Source organism: Tachyglossus aculeatus, chromosome 4, assembly GCF_015852505.1.
Source record: "Tachyglossus aculeatus isolate mTacAcu1 chromosome 4, mTacAcu1.pri, whole genome shotgun sequence".
In the NCBI taxonomy this organism is placed as follows: Eukaryota; Metazoa; Chordata; class Mammalia; order Monotremata; family Tachyglossidae; genus Tachyglossus; species Tachyglossus aculeatus.
Window position 1 is genome coordinate 30006359 of NC_052069.1, and position 21461 is coordinate 30027819.

A 21461-nucleotide genomic window follows, 5' to 3' on the forward strand; every position below is an offset into this window, starting at 1 on the left:
GTGGTGTGACTTCGTATTGTTCAGCATCCAATGTGACTTTTTGGGCTGCAATAATGGAACTGCCTCATCCTGTACCAGCCCTTGGAGTTCAAAATGTGAGCATCCCAGGAGCCCTGACATAAAATGCAAACCTTTTATGGCACTCCTTGATAAAATACTTGCTTTTAGAGCTGAAAGCAGTTATCTCATTTATCCTTTCTAGTCTTTTGCTGAAAATCTTTTTCTGATTGATACCCTAGAGTTCAAAATTGCACTGTGATTATTTCAAAATGCATCCTCACCCTGATTCCTTTCAAAACGATCTCCCTTTTATATATACAGTTCCCAAACTACTCCCATGAAAGACAGTGGGCCTGAGTCAGAAGACTTGGGTTCTAATCCCAGCTCTGCCACACGTCTGCTGCGTGACCTTGGGAAAGTCACTTATATGTGCCTGTGACCTCATCTTTAAAATGAAGATCAAGACTGTAAGCCCCATGTGGGACAGGGAGTGTGCCCAACCTGATTACCTTGTATAATAATATATATATATACATGAGAATAATAATTCTCATTTTTACTTCTTTCCCCTACACCCTTCCAACAGCACCTCAATGCCTACTTTTACCTTGGGTTTCTCTTGAGCCCTCTGCACATACTTTTTAGTAGCATCCTTGGTCTCCCGATTCCCAATCCCAAACCATTCCAGCATGACCAGTAGAAACCAGTGAAAGTCGGGTGAGAAGGCCGGCATGGTTTGCTGCGGAAACCAAGGGAGCACAAGTCCGCAACAGCTGGCGTGGCCACGGCCAGCCCCGCTCCTGGAGCTAATCCATTTCCGTCACTCGCTCGAGGGCCTGTATTTCTGCACCGCATAAAATTCCTCCTTTTCTATTTCCTAGATAAATACAGAAGGAACTCCAGAAGATATCTTTCTTCAAGTCTGTTCAGCTATCGACTCCGTTTTCTGAAGGAAAAAAAGGGGGGCTAAAGGAAGATGGGAGACTCTGGATTTTATTCAGCCTTCTATGAAAATAATGTATGTATTAAGAAGTTAAATCATTCACGTGGCCATGACTGTCCTGATAACAGTGCTGTATTGAAAGGAATTTGTGCATGTTGAATTTGGTGTTCTAAAACTTTCTTCACCCGCACACTCACACAGAAATACAATCGTATCTCGTTGATCACTTAGTTTTCACGTCAGAGATTTAAAGCCAGCATGCCGAGCAGCAATTCCAGCCCTTGTTTTCAGATGTGTCACAGTCAGCCGTCACCTCCTTCAGCTTATTCAAGTGAACTGTAGTCACAGAGCACAGAATGCACTAAGGGACTTCCTCGTTGACACTGTATCCACTGAGGCTGCAAACTCAAGTCTCACTTAAGCTTTCATTAGTTTCTACCGGTCATTTGCGGGCAAATCTTTAGCCATCCTTTAGAATGGCCGGACCCGTTCTGCGGCCTTTGGTTTCGGGTCAGATCCCACCCTTGAACTTCTGTACCTCCGGGAAGCAGCAGAACACAACCACAAGGCCTGACAGAAACACAAATGCAAATACACAGAGGAATGGAAAGGGTGATCCAGTTTTTGCAGAGAGAGAACATGGTAATTGTGGAAGACGTCCTTTTCCACTGCTTTCGTGAATATGCCTACCAGTGCATTTGTCGGGAATTGGCATGGGGTTTCGTTCGGTCCTGCTGCCTACGAAGAGATGAATGGGGTTAGACTCATACCGCAATTTCTCTCTCTTGGAGATAACTGTTTGCCCGTTAGAAAAGAATACAGACTATAAAAATGAGGAAGCAGCAAAGTACATTGGCCATACTTCAATTTATCATCTGAAATTTAAATCATTATGTTCTATCACAAGGAAACACTTAGATACCAAAATTTATGAAGCAAAAGAGAGGGGGAAGAGGGAAAAGAGCTTAACTGAGTTGTACTTAACGACCCCCTTTCCAAGTGCTTGCACACAAATATGTAAAAACACGTTTTCCTTGCATTGGTGGCCAGAACTCTTCTTTCTTGTGTGTTTACTTGTAGTTGAATAAAGCTTGACATCCAACTGCAACTTCTCCCAGACCCCAAAAGTCCAGCATTTCTTTTTGCATGATTTATCTTTTTGTCCAAAGTTGAACTAATAAGGATCAAGTTGAACTAAGATTTGTATTTTTAAATTTACCTTTCTTGTAATGACTATATTCGACTAATAAAACTCTTACTACATGTTATCCATTTATTTTAATTTGCATTACGTGGGTCTAATGGACACCAGAAGTTCAGCCACTAGACAAACGCTTCATGCTCACAAAGAGGTATGATGTGTCATCTACATTTACTTGTCCTGGAGGATTTATGCTCCATTAAAAGTGATCCAAAATTTACCTCACTTAATTTACTCTGACCACTCTAGTTGTAACTAGGTTTATATTTGTCTCCCCCCTAAGAGTGTAAGCTCCTTGTGGGCAAAGAATGGGCCATTTTTTTTAAGGATATTTGTTGTGTTTACCCATGTGTCAAGCACTCAGTGTGACTCAGTGGCAAGAGGCCGGGCTTGGGAGGCGGAGGCTGTGGGTTCTAATCCCGACTCCGCTACTTGTCAGCTGTGTGACTTTGGGCAGGTCACTTCACTTCTCTGGGCCTGTTACCTCATCTATAGAAGAGGGATTGAAACTGTGAGCCCCACGTGGGACAACCTAATCACCTTGTATCCCCCCCGGCTTAGAACAGTGCTTTGCGCATAGTGTTGACGGCACTACCATCCTTCCCATCTCACAAGCCTGCAAACTTGGTGTCATCCTCGACTCCGCTCTCTCCTTCACCCCTCACATCCAAGCCGTCACCAAAACCTGCTAGTCTCACCTCCGCAACATTGTCAAAATCCGCCCTTTCCTCTCCATCCAAACCGCTACCCTGCTCATTCAATTGCTCTTCCTACCCTGACTGGATTACTGCATCAGCCTCCTCCCTGATCTCCCATCCTCCTGACTCTCCCCACTTCAATCTATACTTCACGCTGCTGCCTGGATCGTCTTTGTGCAGAAACGCTCTGGGCATGTTACTCCCCTCCTCAAAAATCTCCAGTGGCTACCAATCAACCTACGCATCAGGCAGAAACTCCTCACCCTGGGCTTCAAGGCTGTCCATCACCTCGCCCCCTCCCACCTCACCTCCCTTCTCTCCTTCTCCAGCCCAGCCCGCACCCTCCGCTCCTCTGCTGCTAATCTCCTCACCGTACCTCATTTCTCGCCTGTCCCGCCGTTGACCCCCGGCCCACGTCCCCCCCCTGGCCTGGAAGGCCCTCCCTCCGCCCATCCGCCAAGCTAGCTCTCTTCATCCCTTCAAGGCCCTACTGAGAGCTCACCCACTCCAGGAGGCCTTCCCACACTGAGCCCCCTCCTTCCTCTCCTACTCCCTCTCCCCATTCCCCCGCCTTACCTCCTTCCCCTCCCCACAGCACCTGTATATATGTATATATGTTGGTATGTACTTATTACTCTATTTTATTTGTACATATTTATTCTATTTTATTTTGTTAATACGTTTTATTTTGTTCTGTCTCCCCCTTCTAGACCGTGAGCCTGCTGTTGGGTAGGGACCATCTCTATATGTTGGCAACTTGTACTTCCCAAGCGCTTAGTACAGTGCTCTGCACACAGTAAGCACACAATAAATACGATTGAATGAATGAATAGTAAGTACTAAACAAATACCATTATCCTTCTAGACTGTGAGCCGCTGTTGGGTAGGGACTGTCTCTACATGTTGCCAACTTGTACTTCCCAAGCGCTTAGTACAGTGCTCTGCACACAGTAAGCATTCAATAAATACGATTGAATGAATGAGTGAATGGATGTTTTAAGCACTGAGGTAGATATAAGGTAAGCAGGTTGGACACGGTCTCTGCCCCACATGAGGCACACGGTAAAAGTAGGAGGGAGAACATATACAGATGGAGACACAGAGTAACTGTGTGACTTGCCCAAAGACACTCAGCAGGCAAGTAATGGAGCCAGGATTAATCAATCAATCAATCAATCAATTGTATTTATTGAGCACTTACTATGTGCAGAGCACTGTACTAAGCGCTTGGGAAGTACAAATTGGCAACACATAGAGACAGTCCCTACCCAACAGTGGGGTCATAGTCTAAAAGGGGGAGACAGAGAACAGAACCAAACATACCAACAAAATAAAATAAATAGGATAGAAATGTACAAGTAAAGTAAATAAATAAATAAATAAATAGAGTAATAAACCCAGTTCCCAGGTCCAAGCTCTTTCCACTAGGCTACACTACTTCCCTTCTTTATACTCTATTTCCGACTGAGCCCGTTGTTGGGTAGGGACCGTCTCTATATGTTGCCGGCTTGTACTTCCCAAGCGCTTAGTACAGTGCTCTGCACACAGTAAGCGCCTAATAAATACGACTGAACAAATAAATGCCTAATACAACACATTGCACCAAGTGGGTGACCAACAACTGCTACTGCTGCCGCTTCTATTATTACTACTCAGAACCAGTTTGGAGGTAGATGGATGCAACTCTTCACCGTTTGCATTTTACAGACGCAGTTACCTCATCTCTAAAATGGGGATTAAGTCTGTGAGCCCCATGTGGGACGTTTACTGTGTTTAACCTGATTAGTTTATATCAACCCCAGTGCCTGGATCACACAGCAGATAAGAGACAAGTGGCAGAGCCAGGATTAGAACCCAGGTCCTTCTGACCTCCAGGCCTATGGCTCTAACCACTAGGCAACAGTGCTTGACCTATTTAGTAAGTGTCTAATACAATAATAATAATAATAATCCCTTTAAAAAACCTCCCAGATTACTTATAATAATAATGATGGCATTTATTAAGCACTTACTACGTGCAAAGCACTGTTCTAAGCGTTGGGGAGGTTACAAGGTGATCAGGTTGTCCCACGGGGGGCTCACAGTCTTAATCCCCATTTTACAGATGAGGTAACTGAGGCCCAGAGAAGTTACCTCCCCAGCGCTTAGAACAGTGCTTTGCACATAGTAAGCGCTAAATAAATGCCATCATTATTATTAAGTGACTTGCCAGTCACACAGCTGACAATTGGTGGAGCCGGGATTTGAACCCGACTTCTGACTCCGAAGCCTGTGCTCTTTCCACTGAGCCACACTGCTTATATGCGCTGTTTGCTTTGCAAAAGAAAAAAAAACACGTTATTACACACTGTCATTCATTCATTTCATTCGTTCAATCGTATCTGTGGAAAGAGCCCGGGCTTTGTGGAGTCTGAGGTCATGGGTTCAAATCCCAGCTCCACCAACTGTCAGCTGTGTGGCTTTGGCCAAGTCACTTAACTTCTCTGGGCCTCAGTTACCTCATCTGGAAAATGAGAATTAGAAAATGAGAATTGGAAAATTAGAGAAGCAGCGTGGCTCAGTGGAGAAGAGCACGGGCTTTGGAGTCAGAGGTCATGGGTTCAAACCCCGGCTCCGCCAATTGTCAGCTGTGTGACTTTGGCCAAGTCACTTAACTTCTCTGGGCCTCAGTTACCTCATCTGGAAAATGAGAATTAGAAAATGAGAATTAGAAAATTAGAGAAGCAGCGTGGCTCAGTGGAGAAGAGTACGGGCTTTGGAGTCAGAGGTCATGGGTTCAAACCCCGGCTCCGCCAATTGTCAGCTGTGTGACTTTGGGCAAGTCACTTAACTTCTCTGGGCCTCAGTTACCTCATCTGTAGAATGGGGATTGAGACTGTGAGCCCCCCGTGGGACAACCTGATCACCTTGTAACCTCCCCAGCGCTTAGAACAGTGCTTTGCACATAGTAAGTGCTTAATAAATGCCATCATTATTATTATTATTACTGTGTGCAGAGCACTGTACTAAGCACTTGGGCAGTACAAGTTGGCAACATATAGAGGCGGTCCCTACCCAACAGTGGGCTCACAGTGTAGACATCTGTCATCAGATGTCTCCTTTAGTCCACCTAACTGGGCCTCATGGGTTGTTGTTTCCCACTTAAGATCTAATGAGCTCATTAACCCCCCAAAATACAACTGCACTGAATGACGGTTAAAGTCCAGCTGCTTCTACTCCCTTTTTTGGCAAGTCCTCCATCAACATATTAAATATTATTTCATTACAATGGAATCACTTTAATTTTCAATAGCAACAGTTACTTGTCACTCGGGGCCGACAATCTCAATTAAAGAAGCAGCGTGGCCTTGTGGAAAGAGCATGGGCCTGGCTTCCACATTGGCTCTGCCATGTGCCTGCTGTGTGATCTTGGGCAAGTCACTTCACCGTGCCTTAAGCTACCTCATCTGTGAAATGGAAAGTCAGACTGAGCCCACGTGGGACATGGACTGTGTCCAACCTGATTAGTTTGTATCTACCCCAGCGCTTAGTACAGTGCCTGGCACATAAAAAGTGCTAAAATATAATTTTAAAAATGAGGGGTGCAGTGTATTTATCCAGTTCTCTAACATGGGGGCTGTCTTCTTGCAAGCACTGAAATAATCACCTGTTCTGATGCCCTTTTTTCTGACCCCGCTGTATGCCGTCTCCAGATAGGCATGTGTTGTAATAATGATAATTATAATGAGGGCACTGTTTGTTTAGCTTTTGATTTCTCAGAGGAAAGCGATCCATCTAACACCGGAATGGCTGCACCACCCAAATCAATTTCTAAGTGGAATAGTTTGTGAGAGAAGCAGCTTGGCCTAGTGGAAAGAGACCAGGCCTGGAAGTCGAAAGGACCCGGGTTATAATCCCGGCTCTGCCAATTGCTGGCTGTGTGACCTTGGGCAAGTCACTTGTTTCCTCAGCTGTAAAATGGGGATTAAATATCTGTTCTCCCACCTACTTCGTGAGCTCCACGCGTGGCAGGAACTGCGTCCGACCTAATTCACTTGTACCTGTCCCAGATCTAAGAATAGTGTTTGACATATGGCAGACAAATATCGTTTATTTACCCGATCACCCGTATATATACCCGATCACCTCTGAATCACCTTGTAACCTCTCCAGCGCTTAGAACAGTGCTTTGCACATAGTAAGCACTTAATAAATGCCATTATTATTATTATTATCATAAAACAAATCGGCTAAAGCACTGACTCGGCATTTCCTCAGGGTAAAAACAAGTTTTATCTCCCTCAGATTGGGATAAAACTCGGTTGCTGCCAAACAGTCAAGGGATATTTAGAAGAATTTCAGCAATGATACTTTAGAAAATTCTGAAAAGAGACTGTGAGCCCACTCTTTTAGACTGTAAGCCCACTATTGGGTAGGGACTGTCTCTATATGTTGCCAACTTGTACTTCCCAAGCGCTTAGTACAGTGCTCTGCACACAGTAAGCGCTCAATAAATACAATTGATGATGAAAAGAGCATATTGGAATCTGCGTCGCCAGCTATTCGAATTCAGTGGCCGATCAAATGCTGACTTCATCACCTCGCGATAAGCTGATGCTTAAAAGAGTTGCTCGCGCCCAGCTTCTGAAAGTCATTCCTTGGGCCCCATAAAGAAGTGTATCCTTTTGATGGTGATGATTATGATATTTGTTAAGCGCTATGTGCCAGGCACTGTCCTAAGCGCTAAAGTACACGGTTATCAGGTTGTTCCACGTGGGGCTCCAAGTCTTAGTCCCCATTCTACAGATGAGGTAACTGAGGGCACAGAGAAGTTAAGTGATCTGTCCAAAGTCACCCAGCTGACAAGTGGCGGAGTCAGGATTAGAACCCATGACCTCTGACTCCCAAGTCTGTGCTCTTCCCGCTAAACCACGCTGCTTTTCGAGGAGCGGCGGAGGTGTTCATCATCATCATCATCAATCGTATTTATTGAGCGCTTACTGTGTGCAGAGCACTGTACTATGTTCACCGGACTATAAGGAAACCCAATGTCTCTCTCTAATGCTGGTACAGGAGTTTGAGAGCAGCACAGAAAGAAATTTGAGGGCAACACAGAAAGGAAGTCACGAAAAACATTCTATATATAAACAGACAGTATCCACATAGTTTATTTCTCACAGTTCTCCTGACAAATGAACATTATTTAAGAACATACTGTATACACAGATAAGAAGAAACATACAAAATGTTTTAAATGATGCACGACAAAATCCAGCAGTATAAAAGAATGCATGTGAACCCTTGCTCACCGCGCAGACTAAATTTAATCACTTGTTTAAATAGTAATAAAAATACAATCTTTCATGGATCTTGTGCAGACTACAAAAGAGGGAAATTATTACCATATATATGATTTTATTTTTTTATATTAGGCAGTTTTCTTTGATGAGTTGCACTGACAACTCCAAATACAGAGGCAGAAGGCTGTGTATTTTAAAGGAGTTAATGTTGAGTATTAGAGACTTTACACAGTTACTACCACTGGCACTTTTCACCATATTTTGTACACATCACATGATCATCTTATATAACATTACATTTAAAAAATATATCTTGAGTGACAATTTGATAGCATTCACACACCATGAGCTGGTTAAGAAGCAATGCCACAGTTTGCCTCCTGTAGTGCTTCACTGTTGGTAATTAGGGATAGTTCATTGTGGTAGAAAAAAAAATTAGAAGTCAATAAGAGTTAAGCAGCTCCAATCTAGTAAAGGCCTTCAGCGGACCAACCGCTGGGGAAGTTGTCTTAAAGGGGAGCTCCTAGAAGCAAACACCATGATTGGTTAAACCTTGTCTAAAGAAGTCAGTTTCTGTGCTGAACTCTATTTCACAACAAACCGCGAGCTACTAAACTTGTTCTTTTGTTTCGTTTTGGATATAAATACTCTGTCTTCTCGATACCGCATCTGCGACCGAGTTCCCTCGAAGCCTTTGGAATTTACTCTCTCTTCAGTGTGTGCTCTTATTCTCCGGTTCGCCCGCTTCCATTCACCACCTAAAATGCCACCCGTGTGGTGAAAGGAGAATCCGACGGTGAACCCTGCCGTGGCCCGGGAATGCCGGGCCGCGGCCGGGGATCAGGAACCACAACGGTACGGGGTTGTGGTTGGGACGAGGACGCTCGGAGAGCTGTCACCCTGGGTCTGTCATTTCAGGGAAAGCAGAGGATCTTTCCACGCTGGGCACAGGATGGACAATGGTACCATGGCTGTGGGTCAAAGGTCGGTAGCCCGGGGTCTCTCCCATGTCATCTGTTCGCTGGAAAGTAGTTAGGGTCAAGGTAATTGTAACTGGTGCCTTGGGACACACAGTAGTCTCTGTCTAAGAAGGTCTCTGCTCTGTAAATAGGCTCTAATTGATGATCCTCCTTGTGAAGTTCCGTTTCATGCAGACTGCACAAGTGAACAGACAGAAAAAAAAAAAGGAAACGAGTTACGTGACGACTCCCTCGCTAGCTCTTCATTCAGCGTGTCGAGTTCGTACATTCGTTCAATCGCGTTTGAGAGCTTGCGGTCTGCAGAGCACTGTACTAAGCACTTGGGAGCATACAGTACAATAGACAGGCACATTCCCTGCCCACAATGAGCTTACAGTCTAGAGAGGGAGACAGACATTAACGTAAATAAATCAATAAATTACAGGTATGTACACAGGTGCTGTGGGGCTGGGATGGGATGAATAAAGGGAGCAAATCAGGGCAATGCAGAAGGAGTGAGAGAAGAGTAAAGGAAGGTTTAGTCATCCCCCTGGCCTGGAATGTCCTCCCTCTGCACATCCGCCAAGCTAGCTCTCTTCCTCCCATCAAAGCCTTACTGAGAGCTCACCTCCTCCAGGAAGTCTTCCCAGACTGAGCCCCCTCCTTCCTCTTCCCCTCCTCCCCCTCCCCATCCCCCCCGCCTTACCTCCTTCCCCTCCTCACAGCACCTATATATATGTATTTTTGTTTGTACGTATTCATTACTCTATTTTATTTGTACATATTTATTCTATTCATTTTATTTTGTTAATATGTTTTGTTGTCTGTCTCCCCCTTCTACACTGTGAGCCCGCTGTTGCGTAGGGACCGTCTCTATATGTTGCCGACTTGTACTTCCCAAGCGCTTAGTACAGTGCTCTGCACACAGTAAGCGCTCAATAAATACGATTGAATGAATGAATGAATGAATGGAAATGTACCTTCAATAAGAAAAACTGGGACTGGATAAAGAATGCCCACTGACGCCAGGAACACCTGTCTACGGCTCCCAAGACAGATCGCTCCTGGATTTTATGGCAGTCTTAAATCCGACCCTTCAAATAACCCAACCATCCATTCACCTTTGCCCCACCTTGGATGTGACTGCCACTTGCCTCGGGGCTTTTAAATCACCCCTCTATCTGTTATTCCTCTGTTCTTTTCATCCTCCCCAGCCCGCCTGTTTCCTCTGGGGTGGTTGCCCCACGGTTGGGACTGGGCTGCCAGAGATTTGTCACGAGTGATCCAACTCTGAAGGATACAGAGGCCACCCCAGCGTCAGCCCAGGAGAACAGGCACATCGAGACAGGGAAAATAAGAGAACTAAGAGATGTGGGCGGCAGAACCACATATTCCTCTGCACGAAGGGAAAGAAAACCCCTAATGTTGTCTCTTTTTGGCATGAAAATACCTCCCAATGCTTAGCTCCACCTCCGCCCCTGACACAAAACCAGAGATGGGCAAGGAGGAGAAGACAGTGAAATCCCCCACTTCCCAGGACTAGTTGTTAAAAAAGGTTTGTAGAAACCAAAACGGCTTTGTTTCTTAGTACACCCAATCCTTCTATAACCAATCAATCCGTCAACAGAGTGCTTACTGTGTGCAGAGGCCCATACTGAACACCGGGGATTGTGTTTTCGTTCAAGACCGTGTTAAGTCACGCCGCGGGACCCGCCCGTTCTGAGTCGACATAAGATACTGTGGCATATTGAGATCAAATGAGGCTGACTCTGCTGACAAAACCTTGCAATTCTCCAGCACATTTCTAGCTAAAGCACACAGTGAATTCCAGCGTTACAGCAGAAGGGAGTGTACGAAAAATAGGAGCGAGAGAAGACATCTCAACCAGGTCTTGGACCAATTTGACATCTAAATTTGCCCATTACAGCAGAGCTGACAACTCGATGCATACTCAATCAGTGGTATTTAGAGAGCACCTAGTGTGTATACAACACTGTACAAAAAACACTTGGGGACAGTACAATCGAGTATGTACTCAGGGTCCTTGTCTTCTGGAGCTTACAATCTAGCGGCAGGGGCAAATGCTAAAATAACTAACAGGGAGGAGACAGAAAGTAAAGGGGATATGCACCTGAGCTGTGCTGGGGAGGGGAGGTTGCTTCTGCACATTTCCGCTATTCCCAGTGCACTCTTCAGGTGCCCTAATTCCCGCTTTGGGGTCGGTCACATGTGGAGAGCGAAAGAGATGCGCGGCTTGAAACTGAGAAAGGGTTCCGCGCGCTGTCACTTACCAGTCCGAACAGGAATCACAGAAATCCAAAGACATTTCTGGTGGACAATCCTGGCAATGCCACCGAATGCCCTGAATGGGTTCCGTGCCACAGTTGTCACACTGGAATTCGGGCGGGGGGGATGGGAGGAGAGAGAGAGACAGAGACAGAGAGAGATTAAAGTTGGTTTCACCTGGTCTAGCAATTAAATTTATGTCCAGAAAAAAACGAGCTTCTTTAACATTCAAATCCACCCCAAAGTTCACTACCAACCTCCCCGACAAGCCAATGATCTCCTTGGCTTCTCGTTTCTCCTTGGTTTCCTCGTTTCTCCACCTCTTTCCAGAGCTAGCCTATAAATCCCCAGGACTCTTGAACGGACACACTCCCGTCACAGGCTGAATCCTTTAACAAGAGCCCGGCTCTCCTACGACCGAAGGATACAGAGGCCACCCCAGGTTTCAGCCCAGGAGAACAGGCACATCGAGAGGGGGAGAATAAGAGAACTTATTTCAGTGTTACAGCAGAAGGGAGTGTACGAAAAATAGGAGCGAGAGAATACATCTCAACCAGGTCGTGGACCAATTTGATATCTAAATTTGAATCCCCTTTCTCAGTCCACCCACCCCTTCCAGCTTGGCCGAGGGCACCCTGCAGAGCAGGCCCGGCCCCACCTTGCCTATTTATCTCCTCCTTTCTCCTGGGAAAGCTCTCACACCGCAAAGGACAAAGCTGAAGCCTCGAGGTGGGCTCCTCCGAAATGTTGGACACTACGGACCTCCTCAAAACCAGGGTAGTCCTGGCTGAGTCCTTTCCAGAGAAAAAACAATGCTCAGTTCGCACAACAGTCTCGTGCATTAACCAAAGAAATGCAACTGGCTCCCTTTCCACTCCATCAATCAATCGTACTTACTGAACGCTTACTAGGTGCAGAGCACTGTACTAAGCGCTTGGGGGAACCTTTCACTCTATTTTCACTCTACTGGCAAAGATCGTCGTTAGAATAATTCAGGACCTCTGACAGCTGGTCTGGCTGGGCCGAGCTGGCGCTCCTGGCCGAAAGACGGCGTGACGGTGGGAGCCCCTACCTGATGGGAGGGCCATTCTGATGAATGGGAGCCATGGGAACCCATCCCCTGCCAACCTCGCTGGGCTCTCCCCCTCCACCCGGGCTGGCAGACCAGCGTGGGGGATAGGGTTTGAGCCCAAGAAGCCCAACGGCCGTCTGTCAGTACATCAGAGAGACTGGCCTCTGGGGCACCCCAAGGGTGGCTGGCTCCTCCGCAGAGTCCTGCTCCCTCAGGGTGCCTTTAGAGGGAGGGAGGAAAGGAGGGAGGCAGGGAGGGTGCTTGTGTGTGCACCTGGCCTTCGGGGTTCGGCTCAGAGACTCTCGTCGGAGATGGTCAATCCCCACCATGGAATCGTTTCCAAAATTACAAGTGTATCTGCTAGGGTTAGACTTGCAGCCTCTTGTTAAAAATGGATATTTCTCACCCTGAAATCATTACCAAAAGCACATTTTCTAGGTGTCACCCCGATCGCCAAAATAAAATAAAGAGCCCCAAGGAAACCTCTGCAGATCAGTCATGGGGAAAATCAATCAATCGTATTTATTGAGCGCTTACTGTGTGCAGAGCACTGTACTAAGCACTTGGGAAGTACAAGTTGGCAACATATACAGTCCCTACCCAACAGTGGGCTCACAGTCTTAAAGGGGGAGGCAGAGAACAAAACCAAACATACTAACAAAATAAAATAAATAGAATAGATATGTACAAGTAAAATAAATAAATAAATAAATAGAGTAATAAATATGTACACACATAAATACATATATACAGGTGCTGTGGGGAAGGGAAGGAGGTAAGATGCGGGGGAGGGAGGGGGGGGAAATGAAAAACTCTCCCCACTCCACCACCTGGGATGGACTTGACAGAGTCTAACTAATGGCTACGTGGCTCTTTGAAATGACAGCTCTTTGAAATGATATAGAATACAGTGCTTTCAAAACCACTCCCTCTAAATACGTCCCTTTATATATTTACATTTAGCACTTGCAAACAGTTATTCTTCCAAACCTGAAACCCATGTTCCCATTAGAAAATGACGTCCTCAACCCCTTTGTTTACTGAATTAATAGTGTTTTCTGAGCAACTAGGGCATGCGGAGCACTGAACTACGCCTTTAAAAGAAAACACCAGAAGACAAAGCCTGTCTTCAAGAAGTTTAAAGTCTAATGGGGGTGGGCAAAAGTTATAAAATCATTTACGGATGAACAGAGGTAATTATATTTATTGAGTGCTCACTGGGTGCAATGCACTACACTAAGCACTTGGGAAGTGCAAAATGTGAGCCCATTGGTGGGTAGGGACCGTCTCTATGTGTTGCCGACTTGTACGTCCCAAGCGCTTAGTACAGTGCTCTGCACACAGTAAGCGCTCAAATACAATTGATTGAAAAAAATGACATGCTCTTGGTTCACAAGGAGTTTACACTCTCACAGGGAAAAAGAAAGTGAGCAGGAAAATGGCTATGTGAGTAAAAGAATACTTACACAGTAGAAACCATAAATTTTGCTATAGGTGGCTGTGAAACCAAAAGTCCTAAGGTGGTAATTGAGAGAATATGCCCTGGGAGAACGAAGATATTTATGGAAAAATCCCTGGAGGAGGTGGGAAGAGGACTTTGAAAATGGAGAAAGATGTGGTCCGAGTAGAGTTGAAGGGGAAAGAGCATCCAGGTATGGGGAAGAGCAAAGATTGAGGGGTCAGAGGTGGGAGAGACAAGAACAAGTCAGAGAGGGAAGATTATTGGGGAAAGAATCAAGTCTGTGAGCCGGGGGTGTGGTAGGAGAGGAGAGCTAATGGAGACCTGTGGAAAATGGTGCTTTAAAACCTGATTCAGGAAGCGGGAGACCAGTAAGAAGGCTGATTAATTACAGCAGCCTAATTAGGCTGTAAAGAGTGTTTGGACCAAGTTGGGGGACACTTGGATGGAGAGGAAGGGCTAGATGGGAGTCCATTTCCCCAGCACCCTTCTTAAAGTTGTGTGGAAGACTCTTCCAAGACACTTCAAGACAATCACCAGAGAGTTGACTTTTCTCATTCCTCAGTTCATTCATTCATTTATTCATTCAATCGTATTTATTGAGCGCTTACTGTGTGCAGAGCACTGTACTAAGCGCTTGGGAAGTACAAGTTGGCAACATATAGAGACGGTCCCTACCCAACAACGGGCTCACAGTCTAGAAGGAGGAAGACAGACAACAAAACAGAACATGTGGACAGGTGTCAAGTCACCAGAATAAAAATCTAGAAATAAAGCTAGATGCACATCATTAGCAAAATAAATAGAATAGTAAATATGTACAAGTAAAATAAATAGAGCAATAAATCTGTACAGTCTGTACAGTTGCCAATTTAGCTGCTGGACTCTAAGTTTTTGACTCAATGATTCAAGCTTTTCTCCTGATACGAAACCACTATCCCCTCAGATCAGACAGAGCCGGTCATTAACACAATGCTATGAAAACTCTGTTACTCAAGTTCACTTGAAGGTCTCATGCTAACCCTGACGAGTGAAGATGTCCTCTCGATAGACACCAGGAGCTGAGTTTCTTGAACCAAAATAACTATGTTAATCACACTCTGTTTCTTATAAAACTAGGTGGGTATATTTGTGCATAAGAGAGAGGAGTGTCTCACCCATTAAAGTTGTAGAATTAAATGTCCTTCAAGTAGGTACCTCCAAAATCTTCTTCATTTCTCTTTTAAAATGAAAATGAAATAAAGCACCAAAGAGAGAGTTACCTTGAAGCCCACGTGCTGCACAAATCCACTTTCGGCATGCATTTTTTGGAGTTTCTGCTTCTTCAACTTCTTTAATTCTAGCAGCTCTTTGTATTCAGGCAAATCCCGATAGACTATTGGAATACTTTCTTCATCCTGCTCAGAAATTCAGAGGCAAAACTAAAAACTGCCTGCTCAACAGTAACACCTTCAAGAAAATGCTTAGGTAGGTTATTATTGTAGAAGAAATTTTCATTTTCATCGCTCAAAACAGTACTTGGTATATCGTAAGCACTTAAAAAATACCACAAAAAAATTGTGATATAAATTCACATGAATTAAGAGTTCTACTTTATCACCTTTAGAAATATCCAACTTATTGTTGATACTACAATGATTTCCATTTCATTTACCAAAGAAAACTGAAGAATTACATAAAGCCTGGCAAGGGCCGCATAACATTCCAATTTGGTTCAATTTCAATATAACCTTTGTGTAGCACAGACAGGAAATTATGGGAATACCCCTGAATAAAGAAAGGTACACTGGCGATCTGTGTGAGTGCCTTAAGGTGAAGTAGTTCATTCATGTTCAAATAAAAAAACAAAAACAAAAAAAAATCATTCTACATTCAGAAGCCCAAGGTCTGTTTTTAAGAAGATGATCGGACTCCAAATGCTAAGGGGCATTTGACTCTAGCCTGGAAACTCCTCCTTCGGACAGTAAGCTCCTTGAGGGCAGGGTTCAGGTCTACCAACTCAATAGTACTGCACTCTCCCGAAAGCTTAGTACAGTGCTCTGTCCCCAGTAAGTGCTCAATAAATACCACTGATTGATTTTAGGCCTGCCTGCCTCCTCCTCTAGTCTGTAATTGCATTAGGGACAGGGACCGTATCTGCAATTTCTGCTATGTAATAATAATAATAATCAAAACAATGGCATTTATTAAGCGCTTACTTTGTGCCAGGCACTGTACTAAGCACTGGTATAAATACAAGGTAACTGGGTTGGACACTGTCCCTATCCCACATGGGGTTTACAGCCTTAATCCCCATTTTCCAAATGAGGTAACTGAGGTTCTCCCTCCTCCTTCTCCTCCAGCAATTCGAGGCGGGAAAATTATTCATGCCTTAAAAGGAAATGTCTATAAAATGTGGCCATAGCTCTAAAGAATACTTGGATGACAAAATCATTGCGAAAAAATTCAGTTAAGGCAAACCCACTTCTGCCCAGGTAACAGGCACAGAAAAGTTAAGTGACTTGTCCAAGGTCACAAAGCGGACACGTGGAGGAGCCGGGATCAGAAGCCAGCTCCTTCTGATTCACAGGCCCTTGGTCTATCCACTAAGCTACTCTTCCAAGCGCTTAATACAGTGCTCTGCACATAGCGCTTAGCAAATACCATCATTATTATTATAGTAGGCACTCATTAAATACGACTGATTGATAGGCTGGGAGCCACAGTGCACACTGTGGCCTATTTGTTCCCAAAGGAAGATGCCTGTTATCCATCAGCCACCTCACAGCGGGTGTTAGGACACAGAACTCCATGCTGTAAAAAACAAGAATAAGTGTTGGGAGGGAGCAAGTATATGGCTGGAAGCATGGCAGAATACTCCACAACAGTCAGTCGAAATTCTAAATCTTTGCTCCCCTCCACCCTTGAGCTTCCAGTAACAATAAAGAAAAAGCATCTCCAAGCAGCCAAAATCAATACTGCTCCTCCTGCGATTCAAGGAGGGGAAAATTATTCATGGCTTAAGAGGAAATGTCTATAAAGCGCGGCCATAGCTCTAAAGAATACTTGGATGACAAAATCATTTTGACAAAAATGATCAAATAGTTGCTTCAGTTAAGACAAACGTGCTTCTGCCGAAAAATCGGCCCACGTCTACTTCCTACAGATTCACAGGCTAGGCCATGAGAAGATGGAAAATTGAATTTTCTCTCAATCCCAGGGTACTGTCCAAACCAGCCTAACCAGCCATTTTCCATCAAAAAGGGCCAAGCAGCCTAAGGCTCCAGGCCAAAATGCTCCTTCAATTCCGGCCTGACTCATGTTCACAATCTCTGATGTGAAAACTTGTCATTTTATATCCAGCTGTTTTCCAGTCATCCATGGGGTGGGTTACCCTGCTTGGGGAAGGTAGGGTGGCCTAGTGGAAGGAGCAGGGGGGAGGTCTGTGAGCCAGCTGACCCAAATCTAAGCCCATTTCTGATACTGGCCCGCAGCATGACCATGGGCGAGTCACTTCCGCATCCTCAGCCATGAAACGGGGTGATGACCCCTGCTCTCCCTTCTGTGTGGGTTAAGGATTATGCCGATCTGATTATCTTGTATCTACCCCAGCGCTCAGCACAATGCTCTGGCACAAAGTAAGCACTTAATAAGTAGCAATCATAACTGTTACCCATACCTCTTATTTTTTCTCTCTGTTTGCAAGTGTTATGGTCACCTGACTACTTATTGGTTGTCCCAAAGAGCAAATGAGAAAAAAAGAGAGAGGTATAAACAGCTAGGCAGTGCTGCTGCTAGACAGTACTGAGAGTTTGGGCGGGGCTTTGAGGAATTAGATTGGCACCAATTGTGGAAATGACATTTTGGATTATTTCTGGTTTGCATTTACTGATGCAGTGAAGCTAATCCACTAGCCCAGAAAGGGGAGACATGGTTACACTGCAGAAGGGAATAGAAAACAACTTAGGTTACATATTTATTTTCTTTTTAGACAAAAGCTTGGATTTCCTTGTTCAAAGTAATAGATGCCTACGCCTCATTATGCACTTACCTAAGCACCAAGTGCTATGACCTATTTCAAAGCAGTTTTTTAAAAGGTGGGTGTTCAACTCCCTCTCAACAGAGCAACATCTAATAACCGGAGGACAGGCTAAAACATGTTCCTCCCTAACGGATTCTTAGGTCCTGAGATACATGGCTTCGAAAATCCAGTATGGGCAGGAGAAACATTGCCATTGCTATAAAGCGAAGTAAAAATGGCAAGCAGAAGCAGCCTGAAGGACCCGTTTCTTTACTTCAGAACATGCCCAAACAGCAGGATGACGTGACATATCATCGTCCCAAGATGAGGGACCCTGGTTGGGGAGGGGGTGCTGTGTGGAGGTGTGACAGTTTTCGTGCCTGGGTGCACAATAAGACAAAGCCTTGGCTTCTACACCTAAAAGAGGGGGAGTGTTCTCAGCAGTGATGCTGTTCCCTCAAACACTCCTATTCCCTTCGTCACCCCACCAGGTCCCAATCCCCCAGGAAGCTGGGCTTTCCAGCTTCGGATGCTCCAGGAATGCTGCTCATCTGTCATAGATACTTTCCACAGTATTCACTGGGCAACACTGGGGAGTCGCGGACACTACAATGGCTGCCTATGTTTTATCAGTGAAACACAGAGTGGAGCCAAGTGATCTGGAAAGTAATCTACAGGGCACTTCCAGAGTTGTCCCTCAAAAACGATTCTAAACAGCTTTTGTAAGGCCATGAAAGGATTTTTTGATGGTGTTTATTAAACACTAGGTGCCAAGCACTTTGCTGAATGCTTGTATAAACAGAGGATAAGCAGATTAGACACAGTCTAAGAGGGAGGGAGATATCATATTCCCATTTGCAGATGAGGAAATTGAGGCCCAGAGAAATTGAGTGACTTAATAATAATAAAAATGATCATAATTGTGATATTTATTAAGCGCTATGTGTCAAGTATTGTATTGGGCACTGGGGTGAATACAAGCAAATTGGGTTGGACACAGTCCCCGTCCCAAGTGGGGCTCACAATCTCAACCCCCATTTTGCAGATGAGGTAACTGAGCCATAGAGAAATAAAGTGTCTTGCCCAAGGACACACAGAAGACAAGTGGAGGAGACGGGATTAGAACACATGATTCTGATTCCCAGGCCCTTGCTCTAGCCACTACACCATGCTGCTTCTTGCCTATGGACCCACAGCAGGCGAAAGCTGGTTTTAGAACCCGCTCCCCTAATAATACTAATTATGGTATTTGTTGAGTGCTTACTATGTGCCAAGTACTGTACTAAGCGCTGGGGTGGATACAAGCAAATTGGGTTTGACACAGTCCCTGCCCCAAGTGGGGCGCAGTCTCAATCCCCATTTTACGGATGAGGTAACAGCCACAGTGAAGTGAAGTGACTTGCCCAAGGTCTCACAGCAGACAAGTGGCGGAGCTGGGATTAGAACCCATGACCTTCTGACCCCAAAGCCTGTGCTCTAGCCACTACACCACGCTGCTTCCCTACCACCTAGTCCCATGCTCTTTACATTAGACCACACTGCCTCTCAATAAAATGACATGAAGTTGATTAGGGAAACATCCGGGCTGTATAAAGGCTGGGCTCAAGGTAGCAACTCTTAAGAGATGCTCAGATAACCCTGTAGGTATGTGCAAGTCAAACTAGGGCCTGAAAATGCAACATTTATTGCACCACAGAAAGTGGGGCAATTAATGCCCACTTAATCAATCAAGAGTATTTATTGAGTGCTTACTGTGGACAGAGCACTGTACTAAGGGCTTGGGAGAGTACAGTATAATAGAGTAGGCACATACAATGACTGCCCACAATGAACTTACAGTCTAAAGCAGTCTACTACTCTATTTATTTATTTATTTCTCTATTTATTTATTTATTACTCTATTTATTTATTTTGCTTGTACATATCTATTCTATTTATTTTATTTTGTTAGTATGTTTGGTTTTGTTCTCTGTCTCCCCCTTTTAGACTGTGAGCCCACTGTTGGGTAGGGACTGTCTCTATATGTTGCCAACTTGTACTTCCCAAGCGCTTAGTACAGTGCTCTGCACACAGTAAGCGCTCAATAAATACGACTGATTGATTGATTGATTGATTAAAGCGGAAGACAAATATTAATATACACAAATAAGTTACAGATATGTACCTAAGTGTTGTAAGCCTGAGGGAGGGGGTGGATAGAAGTTGCAAGTGTGACATAGAAGGGAGTGGGAGAAGGGGCAGTGATGGCTTAGGGGGGAAGGCCTCTTGGAGGAAATGCGCTTTTAATAAGGCTTTGAAGGTGGGGAGAGTGATCCTCTGTCGGATCGTCTCTCGGATCGTCTGTCGGATGTGAAGAGGCAGGGGGTTCCAGGCCAAAGGCAGAACGTAGGTGAGAGGTTGGAGGCGAGATATAAGAGACCAAGGTGCAGGGAGTTCGTTGGCATTAGACTTGCTCCCTTTGCTCTTCTCATCCCTCCCTCCCACTCCCAGGCCCACAGCACTTATGTACATATCTGTAACTTTATTTATTTGTATTGGTGTCTGTCACCCCTACTCTAGACCGTTATGGGCAGGGAAAGTGGCTGTTTATTGCTGTAGTGCACTCTCCCAAGCACTTGGTACAATGCTCTGCACACAGTAAGCGCTCAATAAATACGATTGATGATGATGATGCTCTGCACATAGGAAGTGCTCAGTAAATACGACTGAATGAATGAATTAGAAGAGTGAAGTGTTTCAGTAGGAGAGAAGCACGGTGAGATAGGAGGGGGGGCAAGGTGACTGAGTGCTTTAAAGCCGATGGTAAGGAGTTTCTGTTTGGTGGGAAGGTGGGTGAGCAACGACCGGAGGTCCTTGAGGAGTCGGCAGCCGAGGGAAGTATGGACTGGAGTGGGGAGAGCCAGGAGGCAAGGATGTCAGCAACAAAGCTGATGCAGGAATCATCTTTAGCCCTAAATCGTTGCCCTACGGATCCGACAAGTGCAAAACTTGCAAGTGACATAGTGGAAAGACCTCCCCAAGAGCCCACCAAGGGGCTGATTTAGGCAACCACTGCCTTTGGAGAAACACCTTTAAATTTTAACGGGAAGAAGAAATTTGTCACCGACAGTACTGGGACCCTCCTGTGCACAGGGCCACACAGCACTTAGTGCTATGAATCAATCAATCAGTCATTCGTATTTATTGAGTACTTACTGTGTGCAGAGTCATATACCGGGCATTTGGGAGAATTAACTATAACACAGTTGGTAGAGGCATTCCCTGCCCACAACGAGCTTACAGTCTAGAAGGGGAGGATGAAGAGCAATTTTAAGACATGGTCCCAGGTGGGGAGGAAGGGGAAGAAGTTCAGGTTCTGATCTCTGAGTGCCAGTTTGCTGCTTGGAGCCCTCATGGTTCTCAATCAGTGGTATTATTGAGCCCCTACAGTGTGCAAAACACTGTACTAAATGCTTGGGAACATGGCTTAGTGGATAGAGCACGGGCCTGAGAGCCAGAAGGACCTGGGTTCTAATTCTGGCTCCACCACATCTGCTGTGTGACCTTGGGCAAGTCACTTAACTT

At 45.1% G+C, this 21461-nt stretch overlaps 2 protein-coding genes across 2 annotated transcripts in view; one reads left to right on the top strand and one right to left on the bottom strand.

The window, feature by feature from the left end:
* AK5 (adenylate kinase 5) overlaps nucleotides 1-2211 on the top strand; it is a 336353-nt gene extending 334142 nt beyond the window's left edge. Inside the window, exon 14 of the mRNA XM_038745100.1 lies at nucleotides 882-2211. Coding sequence (XP_038601028.1) covers nucleotides 882-950 — 69 coding nt within the window. The 3' untranslated portion in view covers nucleotides 951-2211. The remainder of the gene's footprint in view (nucleotides 1-881) is intronic.
* Nucleotides 2212-7975: 5764 nt separating this feature from the next.
* ZZZ3 (zinc finger ZZ-type containing 3) overlaps nucleotides 7976-21461 on the bottom strand; it is a 125962-nt gene continuing 112476 nt past the window's right edge. Inside the window, 3 exon segments of the mRNA XM_038744960.1 lie at nucleotides 7976-9276; nucleotides 11372-11472; nucleotides 15160-15294. Coding sequence (XP_038600888.1) covers nucleotides 9132-9276; nucleotides 11372-11472; nucleotides 15160-15294 — 381 coding nt within the window. The 3' untranslated portion in view covers nucleotides 7976-9131.